This window comes from Rhipicephalus sanguineus, chromosome 11 (genome assembly GCF_013339695.2).
Source record: "Rhipicephalus sanguineus isolate Rsan-2018 chromosome 11, BIME_Rsan_1.4, whole genome shotgun sequence".
Lineage (NCBI taxonomy): Eukaryota > Metazoa > Arthropoda > Arachnida > Ixodida > Ixodidae > Rhipicephalus > Rhipicephalus sanguineus.
The window spans coordinates 18,255,726-18,271,050 of NC_051186.1; the positions used below are offsets into that span (position 1 = coordinate 18,255,726).

Consider the following 15,325-nt stretch of genomic DNA (forward strand, 5'->3'; position numbering starts at 1 on the left):
GCCGGGGAACATGGGCTCAGAAAACCCGAGACGGTGCAGGGAGAAGAAAAAAAAAGAGTGCAAATAGCCACCGCTTTTCTTTTTTCCTGCATCACGGTTTTACTCGCTTGCTTTATCAGTTGTTCGCGTGTTGTCACCTGTATCATTCTTCTGCGTATTTTACTGTATTGGAAGTGCGTCCCGGCGTTCGTGTTGCCCTGAGCTCAACAACTGCTCCTACGGCGAAGAAGCGGAAGCAGTTTTCTTTGAGTGAGAAAGTAGACATTCTTCGTGAAATAGAAGACGGGAAGAAACAAGCCGTCGTGGCTAAAGAACGTGGAGTGGCGTGGTCGACGATTGCCACAATTCTCAAAGATAAAGGATTGCAGCGATGACATGGATGACGATGTCACAGTAGCACCCGAAGATCGCGAACAAGTCCATATCGGCCACAGGATGCGTAGGACTACTTGAGGAAACTCCGCATATTCATAGAAAAAAGCGGCACAGCGACCGAAGCGGCGCATAACAATGTGGACGGTCTAGCATCATTCGTGACGCAGAGTTTGTGCTGCGCCCGTCAAAAAACGATCATGGACTATTTCAAATAAACGTGCCTTGTCTGACGTTCGCGTGTGCATTGTTGTGAGAAACGAGTTCAAGGACGTACCGTTGCAAAGGTAGGACGTTTGCGTTACCGAAATTCTATTGCTATGGTAAACTTTTGGGCTTTCACTATAACGACCTTTCACGAATAACTGAACATTTTTCCGCGGTTCCCTGAAGTTCGTTATACCGAGATTTCACTGTACTCCGCTTCACACATCACGTACAACGCAATGAAAGCGAGCGAGACTTCTTGCAGTAGACGCATTCACACCACGAAATAGTTTGATGATTTTACCACCCATAGCGTGACTTTTTTTTCGTTTTTAGGCTGAGTAATAAATAAAGATGCTTTGTGCCTTAGAAATAAACAAACTTTTTATACGACTGTCATCACGTTGTCCTGGATCACTTAGTGCCACTTTGTTTTCATTTTGTGGCGTTTCGTTTGTAGCTTGTCGCGAAGCCTCACGCGCAGGAACGCGCTCGGCTCGCACGAGCATTTACGACGATGAAATATCCAAGCGCGAGATCCGTGGACTTGCCCATCTGGCTGACTGAACTTTGGAATAGCATTCACGGCGTTGCACCTGATGTATGAAACGAAGTATAATGCCATGCATAATGCATACAGCACAGAGCATACGGTACATGGCATTAGTACAGTAGAACCTCGTTGATACGTTTCCGAAAAAAACGCGGAAAATAAACGTACGATCTGGGAAAACGTACGATCCGAATCCAGTAAAAATTGAGGCTGACAAGCCCATATTGAGGTGCAAGGGCAAAAAACATTTATTTCTCAAAAAACATGGAGGGACTCTTCGATTTTCAAACTCCTGGCTGGCATCTCGCTGGCAGCCAGAGGTCAGCCAGCTAGTTCCGGTCCTGACCTAAAATAACGTCGTGGTCACGTGCATTGAAATCCCGAGACAACCCGAATATTGCGAAATCGAACTCTGGGACAACCAGCGTAAACGTAAAGAAACGCTACCGCCGTGTCAGCAGGCGAAACTTTGCGCCGCATGAGCGTCGGTTCTTTCTGCATTGCTGCTTTGAAATATGGGGCTAGGTTTGCCGAAGAGCGGAAGTGATATCTTCGAGCATACGCATTTGGGATGCGATCACGTACGTTCGCAAGATCATGCGTGACTTGCCCCGTCCATGAAGAAAATTGCCGCCCCGCTAAAGGCTTAACAAGCTCAACTCTTTGCAGTGCATGTAGCAATCGCGGTACAACATGATATGCGAAATCTCACGAAAGTGATAAGCGTCCCCGAAAGCGACAGCTGTTCGCGGCTATCGCATACTACGTCGCACACTCGTGCTGATCAGTCTGCGTTCTGTCTTAACTTGAGACACGCGCTGGAATGTTCGCCGCCACTCGTAATCGCACCACCTCGCACGGCGCGACGGGCTTTAAAAGATAACGCCCGGCATAATAGCAACCGAAGGTGACGTCCCCAAGCGCCCGCGCTGCAATCTGTCGAGTCCTCAAAAAGATGGCGGCGAGCGCGCATCGTCTCGTTTTGGCGTCTGATAACCAGAAACCTCCCAGATATCTTCCAGAACAAATCTTTTCTGGCAGCTTCTGACGGCCCGCTGGTAGACAAATTGCCCAGCCAGAGAAATACGCCGACTGGAATTGCGCCGGGCGGAGCAACCCAAAAACGAATGCGCTCCGGGAGAAAAGTGTGGGGAAAATTATCGGCCATATTTACTGGGCAGTGCACAATGGCGGCGTTGCTATGGTTACGGGTCGCGGCGTGTTGTTAAGCGGTGGCAATGCGGCGGCATGTGCGTTTCCGCGGCAAGCCGTTTGAAGGTTTCGACGGCCAGCGTCGCCGCCTGCCTTCGGGTCGGTGTGTGGTTGACAGAGCGCGGCGATCGAGCAATTCGGAAGAGACGCGGAGGGGACAGTTGAGCAAAGCAGAGAAAGCGCAGAGGGGGAAAGGTATGCCGCCGTCGCCGTGCGGCGGCTGTCTGCCACTTCACTCTTCACAAGTGCAAGAGAGGGCTCTTTTTGCACGCCTGAATGGGAGTTTCTGACTACGAAACGTATGATACGACCGCAGTTTTCCGCGGTGCTGAACGTTGCTGCCGAATAATCGTATTTTCCGGGAATGTATTAACCAGAACGCATTACACACAGCTGTATTGGGTTATTTTTAATTTTCGCGATTTCGAGCGTACGAGCCGGGAAATTGTACTAAGCGGGAACGTATCAACGAGGTTCTACTGTATTTCAACAAAATGGCAATTGGCCCGTCTTGAAGGCTCACCAGCAACAGCGATTCGAACGCTCTCCGCAGCTTCGTCACACTCCTCAAGCTCGCGAACCTCGGCTTGCCGAGGACCCAGGTGCACGACAGAGGTGATCGGGTACTTCTGCAAGGTCAATTCCACAATTTGATGAGCTGTACACGAAGTTGGTAAAACACACACAAAGTGTTACTAATGGTACCCGCAAACAGGGTCGCCCATAAAGTAACTTCAAAAATGCAGATTTCTGAAGTTACCTTAGTTACAATACGAATGCACACAACTTCGTATGCCAGTGAAGGAAAAGCTACCAAGCAAAACTTCTATGTTTATGTTATGGCACCCCGTAGTCCGACATTTCCTGAAACTTAGTATGTAAGGCTGTGGCTCCCTCAGACGAAAATGTATGCCACTTTTATCGATTAGGGACTACGTGGGCCCTGGTAGACGCCATCAAAACCTATGATGTCACGGTGACTAGTGCAGCAACTTCAAGGTGGCATTGCTACCCGCATTTTGGTTTGATGCATTTTCTTGCACACCAAGTCTCTTCTCGCAGCAAGCATGGAGTTTTTCATATCGTGAAAGAGTAATTTGCAAATACTAGAAAAAGTGTTTTCCTCTTTAGTGTCCCTTGAAGGAAAGAACTCAATGACACAGATGAATGCTTTTAAGCAGCTTTTGCTGCTCTCCGAAGGAAGACAACGTAACCAAGTTAACCCTTTCAGACGCCACCTATGCAGAACTGTCTGTAAATGCATCAAATTGACACATTATTTCAAGGCGCTCGATATTTTATTGCTACAAAAATAATTTCATAATAGATTGCTTTATGAGTTTTATAGTAATTGTTATTATTTAAGTTCTGATTAAATATTTCTTTATCCTGAAGCCATTCATGTTGTGTTTTTGCATAAATAGAATCAAATATCAGGCTTAAATATAGTGCGAGTTCTTCTTCAGTTTTGTTCATTTTGGGAAAAGAAAAATTACACTTTTGACGTGGCTCAAGGGAAGCGCCACGTCGAATGACCCGTCGACCATGGTAGCGCCTTCAGAAAGTGATCATGTGCAACAGTACACCGCGAAATGGAGTTAAATGAAGACAGATTTATGAGGCAGGAGGTTCAAGTCATCCAAACCTCAGTGTATATTGCTCTTTCTTAGCCCCTAGTCGACAGAACTAGCAAAAACAAGTGATGTACACAATTGTGTACAAAGCGTCTGAAAGGATTAAACCTGTAAACAAGTGTAAACCTCTTGGTGAGTCAGCACCTTTCTTGTTTCCTTGGTTTTAATCATGGCGACCCTTATGAATGCTCTAGACTTCCAGTGATGCTGGTATGATTACGAGTATGTTGCCGCTGGTGAAATGTTAAGCCACATCAAGTAGAAGAGCAGTGAGCTGATGCCTAAGAAGTCCAGGACTCAGCACTGACTCGGTTCATATCTCACGCAGGGTTTTATCTGCTTGTTTGGCTATCCTGGCAAACGGTAACAGACAGCTGTTGACAAGACTGGGAGTTCAGTGAAGCAATGAACATTCGTAGCAAAACAACGGCTATGATGGTGAGACCCTGTGAGATGTACGACACTCGGCTGAGGCCTCTTTGCTGTCACTTCATTGGCACTATAGAGCTGGTGAGCAGATCAGGCAAAATTGCATATAAATGGGTAACTTCATGTTTAATGTTTATGTAGTAGGAATGAGCGAAGTTTACGTAGGAGGAACAGGTACAATTATTGCAAGTTCTTAATCACGGAAGTATGGCAGATTAAACAGAATGTCTGAAATCGGGGAAACGTCAGTCGGCAGTGTGAGAAAAAATACTGACAGCTCAAAGCTCTGCAACAATGACTACAGTAAATCCTGTAGCACCATGAAGGTGGAAGCATTTCCACGGAATGGAAATCGATGTCACTCCAATGTAAACCCATAATTTGCTGGTGATTTCTGCTAACCTAATCTTGTTGAAGCGTGAAAATGCAGAATAAGTTCTGGGCTACTAAAAGCATAACGGCCTAGGTTCATGTGAATAAGGTCTTGTTTAACTTCAAACCATGCCCAGTTACCAAAGCGAACCAGAAAAACAATGAAAAATCGGAATGAATTTGCAGAGATGTGTCAGCCTAGCTGTGCTGCATGACTCCAATTAGGGAAAACTTCAGTGAAAAAATATGCTGCTGTAGCGGCACCCCCACCCCCCCTGCTCACAGCGCCCACAACACGTGGCACAATATGCGCTATAAAGATCGTGTTCTCTCTTCAGTGTTCATTGTGTACCGACGTACAATCTGCTGCTCACCTATGCGCATCTATCTATAGGCAACGTATATCGCGTCCCTATAGCTGCCATAAAAAAATAATAAAGCTTACCTCGTCCAAGCCATAGAAAATCCTTGTTTCACCCTTCTTGAAAGAACCTTTGGTCCTGTAAAGCAAACAGTCAAGAGTTCATCATATTGTTCTGGAAATGTAAAATACAGTCGATTTTAAACGAAACCTGAAGGGGCCAGGAAAATATGTGCAGTTTAACGAGAGTTCCATTTACTAAGAGATCAACAGGGGCACAGAATTCAAGTACGAAACCAATCGTATTAGTGACTGTTGTTCCATTTAAGCAGCAATTCCGTTAAAGAGACACTAAAGAGCAAAACGATTTTTTTCGCATTAGTAAAGCAGTCTTCCATGATACCAAAAACACCACGCTTGCTGCGAGAAGACGCTTAATAAGCGAGAAAACGGGCAAAAAGAAAATACAGGTGGCGACGCCACCTTGGAATTTCCGCACCATTTGCCGTGACATCACATATTTTTGACGGCGCCTGCTTGGGCCTACTTAGTTCCTAATCGGTTAAATCGAAGTACATTGTCCTCTGAGGGGGCCAAAAACTTGACATAACGAGTTTGTGGAAATTTCATCGAGCCAGTGGCGCCAAAATACGTTAATGCTCTTTGAAATCTTTTACGTCACGAGTTACAATGTTCGGCGCAAAATTTAAAAATGAAACTTTGAACTTGGTTTTCTCCTCTAATAATAAACCTATGGTGGTGAAATAAATTACACAAGAGTTCTCCGAGCACACTTTATCAATCTAAACCAATTCATTGTTTCTCTTTAGCGTCCCTTTAAGAGATTAGCGTTTACTGGGGGTCTACTCTATTAACATAACATTCACAACACAAAATCAACACATTCTCATGCATTTCAACAGTGCGGTCTGCGACCACGCATTGCCTTATATATACAGTAGACTCTCGTTAAACAGAACCTCAAGGGACCAGGAAAATTTGTTCCATTTAACAGGAGTTCCATTTACTGAGGGTCTACTGTGTGTGTGCGTGTTTGTGTGTGTGTGTGTATATAATATTTGTTCTGTATAATTACTCCCCTCTGTGATGTCAGTAGAACCTTAAGTGTATGAAATTTTTAAAAATCTTCACTCACGCACGCAATTTTTTACTAGATGACAAAAATGGAGGCGAACAAACCAATCGGAATAACCTAAAAAACACAAGCGCACAGGACTGGAGTAGCTAAAGATCTGTATAAGCTGTTGCGCAGATTTCGGCATTAAATAGTCTGATCCGAGACCTTCGGTATTTTTTCAGATGAAGCTTCTTTTGCCTCTTTTTCAGACTGTGCATGCGCTGTCTTGCACAGCAGACATGGACAAGTACAGCATGGTATGTGTAACTAGACACGTCCACATTGCAGGCCAATCCTACAGAATGGATACATGCCAATTAACACTGGTGCCACTTTGCCACTCTATGGTACGTGGCCTAATGAGCGCAAGGGCCTTAGTGTTCACGAAAGGGAAAGAATTTGTACCACAAAGCTACAAGGGGAATTGATGTAGATATCTCTGAAGGAAAGCTTTCCGGTTGACGAAAAGTTCATCTTGGTTAACCCAAGCCCGATGCCTTTCCATGGTGGTCACTCTACCGTCTGAGCTAATCGGGGTACTAGCAGATAACGGTGCAGCTTGACCAACATTTGCCATATGCACTGAGACAGTGAATATGGCAAATCAGTCCAGTGGAAATCCGTGACGTGGAGTATCACTCCTGAAAGATCAAGAAGAGCTAAAAAAGAATAGATGACAATCTTCCCATCTCACGGTCATTACTGCACCTTGCTCACTTCTACCAAATTGATTTAATTTTCATTCGGCTTAATGTATTTTAGACATAAGTCATATGCCGTACATATGCCTACCATCAACGTTAATCCCTTGGCAAGCATCTACAATTCTTTCGACCTAGCGATGCAGAGGACTAAAAGCTACAGGTGAGGAAGCCCTGCACGTGCCATCAGTCACTGCTGCTATTTTCATAACCCGAGACCAGATTTGTGTCAGTTTAGATTCCTACATTCCCTCAGACCTGTGGATTTCTGCGCACTTTAATTACAGAACAATTTGAGAGAGAAAGTGTGGAAAGCTTTGCTAAAATACAAGGACAAAGAAGACATAGAACACTGGACATATGCTCACTTTACACACAACAGCAATGCTGGTGCAAGAATTTTCAGACAGAGTATGGCTTATTATAGAAGAAATGTTCCCAGGCAGGACTTTGATTTGGGAGAGTTGTTGGAGATGGCCTCCAAGATAAGTTGCACTCGGAGGTCGAGCATCCCAGAGGTGGTGTGCCTGAGTTTTTGTCAAAGCTACAAGCACCAGGTGCACATGTTGCCTGTTTTGGCACTGTCTGAAGACTCATCAGAGGCAAACTTAAAATCCGCACAGTGTAACTAAGGTTGATTAAGTAATATGTGCTACCTCACTAGTAACAAGTTCAGCCTACGCAAAATTTCGTAACAGCTGGCTTTCAAGATATTAGTACTAGTCAACCCCAAGGTCGTGCCAAAACTCACAGTTCGAGGAGGTCAGTCAGCTTGCTGCTGGCGGCAAACTGCTTGGCACTAGGAGTGAGTACGAAGTCCCCATCCTTGTCCTTATCCTTGTCCTGGTACACACCCAGAAGGACTGCTTGCCTCTGCAAGGACAGCAACATCATTCAATACAGGGGGGCACAGCAAAATGCAAGTACTACAGAAGGAAAGACTGCACCTTGAATGACTTTCCTTTACCATATTTTCATGCATATTCTCAGCACAATCTATCAAAGCAAATGCAGGTCATGAGTATTTTATCATAAAATGTGGTTGTAGACCCCATTCATGCTCATACACAGAGGTTCTACAAGCACTGATTCCATAATAACAAAATAATCACGTGAAATTAGACCACAACATAAAGCTTGTTAATGATCAAATCCTAATAATCAATGAACGGATGAAAAATTCCCCAGCCTGTGTGTATGAACTAAGCACGTGGAGTTTCAGCTATGTAAAGCTTCTACTATTGGCCAAACTTCTTTTAACTATATTGAGGAACGAAATCCCACTTTCCTATTAGCAGTTACCCTCTACTGCATTAGCCCCTTCCATAAATAGCTGGAATTTTAGCTGATATCATGATCTCCTATCTTTCAATATCCTTCGCTTTCAGTGAACTACGACTGGTCATTTCCTGTAAGCATTACATAAGCTACATAACAACATTTCTTCCAGTATTTTAACTAGCATAGGAGTCGTATATATTTGCACTGCGATATATGTAGCTGCATTCCTCTCTCTCAACACTACGCCTCTTGCATCAGATTTTTCAAAAATGTTACGTGATGTCTACCTGACATTAATTAAGCATTAATACGGATTCACGCTCATACATAGAGGTTCTACAAGCACCGATTCAGTAATAACAAAATTAGACTGTGACATTAAGCTCATTAACGACTCAATCCTAGAAATTAATAAACGAATCTACGCTCTGCAGGGGCATGTGCCCACCTTACCTCCATCGTGACAGCTGCGAAAATGGCATGCGCGTGCCCGTTCTGCGGCAGTTTTACCCGCACAAAAGCAAAAAAAATTGCTCGAGTCGCATCAGTTGACAGGAAGTGGGCGGAGAGCCTACTGACCTCAATCAGCCCAGCAGCTGCAACCCAGCAATGCCCGTTTGTACATTATAGGTGCAGTCCCCCAATGCACAGGTGGCTTATGCATCCCCAAAGCTATGCACGCGCAACCGAGCTGAATAATGCTCCGCAGCCAGTTTTGTTCTTTCTCCGTGCAAGTTATGCTCGCTATTAAAGCCAGAAATGAGCCCTTTACTCAAATTCATAGCCTCATTGTGTGCTCCTTCTGCAGTCCTCTGATGTACAGCCACGTGGACTCAACGATCGGTGTGTTAGGCCCGGTTCGACCATTAAACGAGGAAAATATGGCCGCACATTTTCTTCCAGCTAAAGAAAAACATGGTAAGTGCAAGAACAAGGTCACGTGGGATGAAACGAAGACAGTTATCGGCTGAAAATGACAGCAACCTATCACGGATAAATGCACGTAATAATGGAATATTACACTGGCAAGGACTCTGGTGCAGTTCTAGTTGACTTGTAACACAGGTCCACGCCCATGCACAGTATAAAAAGCTAGTAAGATATACAGTTTAACCAATAAATGCCTCACTGAATAAGAGATGCATTTGCAGATAAAGAAAACAAAATTGATTAACAAAACAAATGCCACATAAGATGATAATCTAGGAGAGCCTAAGTGAAACACTAATGCTTGAAGAAGGCATACGGCAACTTGGTGTTTTTATATTCAGAAGAAATGCAGTAACTACAAAAGGTGCAGCAGTGAAAAGCTCAACAGTTAGTTGGTTTTCAAATGAGTATTAACATCTTTGCACAAACATTTTTGCACTCCATCTGTCAAAATGCCGCTGCAGGAGACCGGAATCAAATTTATAACCTCCTGTTAAATATAAAAATGCAGTTATATAGAGAAAGCAAAGTTGATGGTGTATTAGCAGTCATCCAATAATATGCACCCCTCAGCAACGTTGACTTTAGATTAGATACTGTTGTACACAACTATGCATGTAGCTGGGCTCTTGCAGAGCATTGCACATGAAACATTAATAATATTAATAAATAATATCTGGGGTTTAACGTCCCAAAACCACGATATGATTATGAGAGACGCCGTAGTGGAGGGCTCCGGAAATTTCGACCACCTGGGGTTCTTTAACGTGCACCTAAATCTAAGTACACGGGCCTTGCACATGAAACATTAGTTCTATTAAATGAACGATGGAACGGCAATTTAAAGGGCTCATTTTTCATTGCTAGACACAGCATTAATTAGAACTCTTTGGCTTTCTTGTCTGTTAGTTCTCATTAATGTTAGTTCTATTAAAGGACTTCACGCTACCGAAGGTGATACTGAAATAGTGTGAAAAGAAACATCTATTTACATGCTTAGGTTTTAGAATCCTATTTATAACCAAAATTCTGTTTCTGCAGTGGTTTCCAACAGGTGCAACAGATATGTGAAAAATGTGTAGTGCTTGGAATGATTGGAATGCAGCCTAACTAACGGCCAGTGGTGTGGTGCATGAGGCAATACTTGACTGCAAAGGAAAAAAAAAGTCAGACACCGCTTTATGTCATTCATTACATACATAACCTATACAATTATAGATCAAAATAATGCATCATGGTTCTTGTATAATGCTACAAATCAAAGAACTTAAGCCCACTACTCTAACACATACTGAATGACTTGAACAAATACCAATGTAGTGTTATTTGGATAACCCAATGTAGGGCTCTAGAACTTTCCTTTCTTGAATTGTGCTGGTTTTTAGGACCCAAATGAGTTCTGCACACATTTAAAGGCATTGGAGGACTGTATACATAAGAAATAAGTTTCCAAGTACAGCTCCGTGACATGAAGCTGCGAAGTATTGCGGCTGTGTTGATGATAGAACAGTGCTATAAAATCCCATATAGGTGTTATCAGGAATGCAGGGACCTTGATAAATTTCTTCATTATTTTACTTGCTGTTCATATGAGCACAAAAAAAAAAAAAAAAACAAAGCTTGCAGATTTTCCTGCCAGCTCTTCAGACTGTCTAAATGGCTCCTAAGGACACCGTGGCGTTATCTCCAATGTATCAATGGGCAGGGCCCTCTTTTATGACCGATTCCCGAGCAAGCCATAAAGAGATTTTTGGCCCGCGATAAAGGGACCACGTGTTTTCAGCAGTGGTGCGCGTATTTAACCCCGCGCTTCCTTTTACAGACCACAGCATGCGCTGGCGCTCGCGGGTAACGTGTGTGCTCGCAGGTGTATGTGTTCCCTCTTTTTCAACAACACCGCACAGGCGCCGATCACGTGAATGTGGTGTCGCGGATGCATCGTTTTCTACGCGGGCTCAGATGACAGCTACGTGGTGAAGCCCTGCAGATCGATTTGCCTGGCACCAGCTGCGAGACAAAGGCGACGCCAACCACAGCTTACAACTGTGCAATCCGTATTTCTAAACCGGACCTTGTGCGACCAATCAACGGATGGAATTTGTTACAAACTGCTTGCGTAAGTGCCACGCAACAACCGAGAATGTTTCGTACGAAACGAGTATTTTCGGAGACCCTTACAGTTTTTTGTCATACAGCGCGAACGTTTATTCATTTGCACGATACGAACACGTCAACTATGCGTCCTCTTGGAACAGTGGCAAACAGTAGTAGAGTCGTATCGCCAGTATCGCCGTGTGCACGAGCAATTCGCGGATATATGCCCCACTTGCAGTGCCTTGAACCGTACTCCTTTACGCCTCAGCGACGCGTAAGGACACGCCCTAATCCCAGGTCTCATTCCTTTCTTTTATCTCCTCTCGCATGCCTCACCCCGCTGCACTTAGCTAACGACCGTAGACGTCACAATAAAAAACAAACAAACGATGCGTGTTCTTCAAGAGCTACGTCGGCAGGACGAGACGGAGAGTATCGGAACGCTTACTTAACAATTCCACTGCACGAATGGGAGACTCGATCGCTTGGTTAAGCGAGAAGCGAGAGGAAAAGAAATAGCCGTCATCGGAGATGTGCAATTATGCAGCGATTATGCAAGGCAGTGCTTTCATAGCAGCGAATATGCAAGCTGCACACGCTAAACTAGGCAACTACCAACGATCAAGGGGTTGAAATTCACGCATCAAAAGACACTTTAGCTAAGCGATCGTGCGAATATCTGCGACTGAACACGTGCATGAATCGGCACAATTTTGACGAGCGCTTGACCTTTAGCGTGCATTTATCGGTATCACCGTAGGCCGAGGAAATGAGCTCCTGTGTGTGAATCGGGACATCTGCTCTCACGCGTTCTTTATTTCTCCGTGAAGCGAAGTGAACGGAATGCACGGAATTCGACAGTGAAATATTCGGTAATTCGCGAATTTACAACCCGGGTGCCGACTCGACATGGATTCGCTTGCGATGCGATGCGGAAGGACGAACATTCGCAACTGTTTTTTTTTCTAGAACTTTCAGAAATCCCACCTTAGCGGCCATGGCCAGGCTTCTTCGATGTGCTGACAGGACCGAAGAAAGGACGTATGGGTTGGACTTGGAGCAGGCTATGGATAAGGAACGCAGGAGCGGGATCATTTATCGGTGACTACCCTGTTTGTTTGAGAACGCCGTGCTGACAAATGACAATGCGTGCACGGCGGGCTGCCGCACGTTGAGATAGGGAATCGGTCGTGCCGGACGATTCTCACCAATCGTGAGAAAAACACACACACACAAATACACACTTCAAGCAGCACAGCAACGGCACACACGCGATCACCCCACACGACCCGGCGCACGCACCGGGAAGCCGGAACCGGAATGTATCCGCGTGGCTACTCACATGGCCACTTATCGGATTTCTCTTGTTTCAGTTCTTGTTTCGGTTTTTAATTAAATACTCATTTGTTCAAATTTGATATACAAATTTAATTCGCAATTCAAACCACCAGAGAAAAATCGTTGGTGCCTTTTACGAGAGATTTCAAAGGAAGCACTATTTCATCAGCACAAAAGTCCATTATAACGGCACCATTTACGAGTGCACCGCATTTTTGCTGAAATTTCCATGGATCAAACAGTGTCGGTACTCAAGAGTTGCACGCACCGCGGCGGCTGCATTTTCGATGGAGGCGAAAATGTTTGAGGCCCGTGTACTCAGATGTGGGTGCACGTTAAAGAACCCCAGGTGGTCGAAATTTCCGGAGCCCTCCACTACGGCGTCTCTCATAATCAAATCGTGGTTTTGGGACGTTAAACCCCACATATTATTATTAAGAGTTGCACGCAAATTCATAGCTAGAGATTACAATAGTTTATCGCCCGTGACTCGCCTATATCACTATTCTCTCAGTTTTAGTATTAGTAATCAACTGTGCTCTGTAGCAACTGGTTCCATTTACAAACCAGCTGTGCAACAGCTGCAGCTTCGGCTGGGATCCAAGCATGCGAACCATAAACCGCGCGTTGTATTGGCCGGATCGAAGCACGGAATTTTGCCGTAATATCTCCAAGTGATGCACTTACACAAATGAAGTTCCTCAATTACATAAACCATCGCTAATTCATGAAAGTCTAACGCAGTCAATTGAAAAAAAAATGCGATTTGCTCCAATTATATATTCACTTATCGCGTTTTAGTGATGCATTCATGGCTCAAGAAAACCTGGCATTTAAAAGCACATTTCATTCACGTGCAAGTGGCGCGTGTTGTTAATACTCGTGTTTCTGTCCTAGTGGAAATTAGGCAAGATAATATGCGCTATTTCAGATTCTCAGTGGAGCGAGCGATTTAAGAGGGCAGCTGTCCGCTCAGAATCTCCCTCCGAGCACAAGTGTTTGAACCTTTCGGAGATGGCTGCTACGCGAACACTTCCATCCTTGAGAAGAGGTTCCTGATGGAAAATGGAAAATAGAAAGGTGGGGGAGTGACACAGTAACTGTCTCTCAGTCGAGGACATCACAACCGCGTCACTTTAGGGGAAGTGGGGTAAAAGGGAAGGAGGAGAAGATGGTGGGAGGAAAGGGAAGGTCACAACAGGTAGAGGGCTGGGGGCAGAGGAAGCGGGGAGATCCGTCGTTGTCGTTGCTGGTCAGGAAGCATGGCCTAGAGGCGGTCTGCGAGTTGCGCGGCTCGAGCACCGCGCGTACGGCACCGCGAACACGGTCCATGGCTCCGGCCGGGTGCAGTACATCGTTCATGGTCGCGCAGGGTAACCCTTGCCTCCTGAAGGCGCGCGCGAGGTGCTCCCGTTGCGGAGCCAGAGCGGTACAGGAGATGAGGAGATGCTGGTGTGTTTCTTCCTCACCGCAGTCGCCGCATAGGGGTGAGGAAGCACCGCGAAGTCGATGCCGGCGCTCGGCGGGCCAGACAGAGCCGGTCCGCAGTGCGAGCAGAAGGGAGCGCTCCTTTCGGTTTAGCATTCGGGTCTCCCTTTCCGGAGGTGCATTGAGGTACGGGGGCGGAGTCACTTTTCTTTTAGATGCGAAGTATCGCGGAGCTCAATCCTGTGGTGGTGGTGGTGTGCGCGCGACCACCCTTACTGCGCATGCGCATACCCTCTCCACACACCTCCTCTCCCCTCCCCTCTCCACTTTCCCTCTCCCCTTCCTCTCTCCGCTTTCCCTCTCCCCTCCCCATTTCCACTCTTCCTCTGAAACGCGGGCTAGACATGCCGAAATTCTCTCCTGCGCAACGCCGCGATAAGCTCGAGCGCATGCGCGTCCCCTCCGCTTCTCTCTCCTCTCCCACGCTGCCCCCCTCTCGCCCGCCTGTCGACCGCGTTCCCCACTCGCCCTGTGAGAATTAACGGCTAGGCTAGACGGAAGATACGACGCGCGTAGCGTCCCTCTTCGCGTTCCACGACGCGAGGTCGGTAGCATGCCCAACGAACGCCAACGGAACGCGATCGTGCAAGTGCTCCGGCTTCGCATCGCCTCATGATCCCCTTTAGTGGGAGATGGTGTAATTTTTTGTTGTTTGTTTCCTGACGTCACTTCCGTTTTTTTTTGTTTTGCGGGGAGCGTTTGTGTGTTTTCTGAAGTCACTATTGTTTTTTTTTTTTTTGCGCGGGTAGGAGGGACAACACTGCAGAGCATGGACCCGACTAACCCGACAGCGCCGACAGGCTGACACGATGTTCTCTGCTGACACGGGCACATTTGATCGCTGCATCAAGGCCGGCTGCATGGTTTAATCTTTTAAACACGATTTGGCTAACATCAGAGCCAAACACGATCCGTGTCGGCCCTGATTGCGATCAAGTGTACGTACGACACCCGGTATATGACACGGTGTGAAAGCAAGCTTGACGGCTCGCAGAAGTTCGAGCCATCGTGGTGACCGCTGTTATGACGGTGGATACGCAGGTCGTTGAAGGCGCACGTAATATTTCCAAGGTCATTGTCGTGATCGACTTGAACATAAGCCTCCTGTGTTCCCGAAGAATCTGACCTGGAAACTGGACTCGCTTGAGCGCTGGCCAGACGTCAGCTGAGTTCAATAACGAACTGTCGACCGCATCCTGGATTAAGCGTTGTACG

The 15,325-nt window shown here is 45.9% G+C and overlaps 1 protein-coding gene across 3 annotated transcripts in view; it reads right to left on the reverse strand.

The window, feature by feature from the left end:
* The window catches only part of LOC119374133 (cytosol aminopeptidase), a 63,455-nt gene extending 50,863 nt beyond the window's left edge, over positions 1-12,592 (reverse strand). For all 3 annotated transcript variants that reach the window (XM_049420356.1, XM_037644198.2, XM_049420357.1), the window contains exons 1-4: positions 12,272-12,592; positions 7,731-7,852; positions 5,225-5,279; positions 2,868-2,973 (exon numbers count right to left, since the gene is read on the reverse strand). In XM_049420356.1, the coding sequence (XP_049276313.1) occupies positions 2,868-2,973; positions 5,225-5,279; positions 7,731-7,852; positions 12,272-12,379 (391 nt within the window). In that variant the 5' untranslated portion in view covers positions 12,380-12,592. The remainder of the gene's footprint in view (positions 1-2,867; positions 2,974-5,224; positions 5,280-7,730; positions 7,853-12,271) is intronic.
* Positions 12,593-15,325: the final 2,733 nt, after the last annotated feature.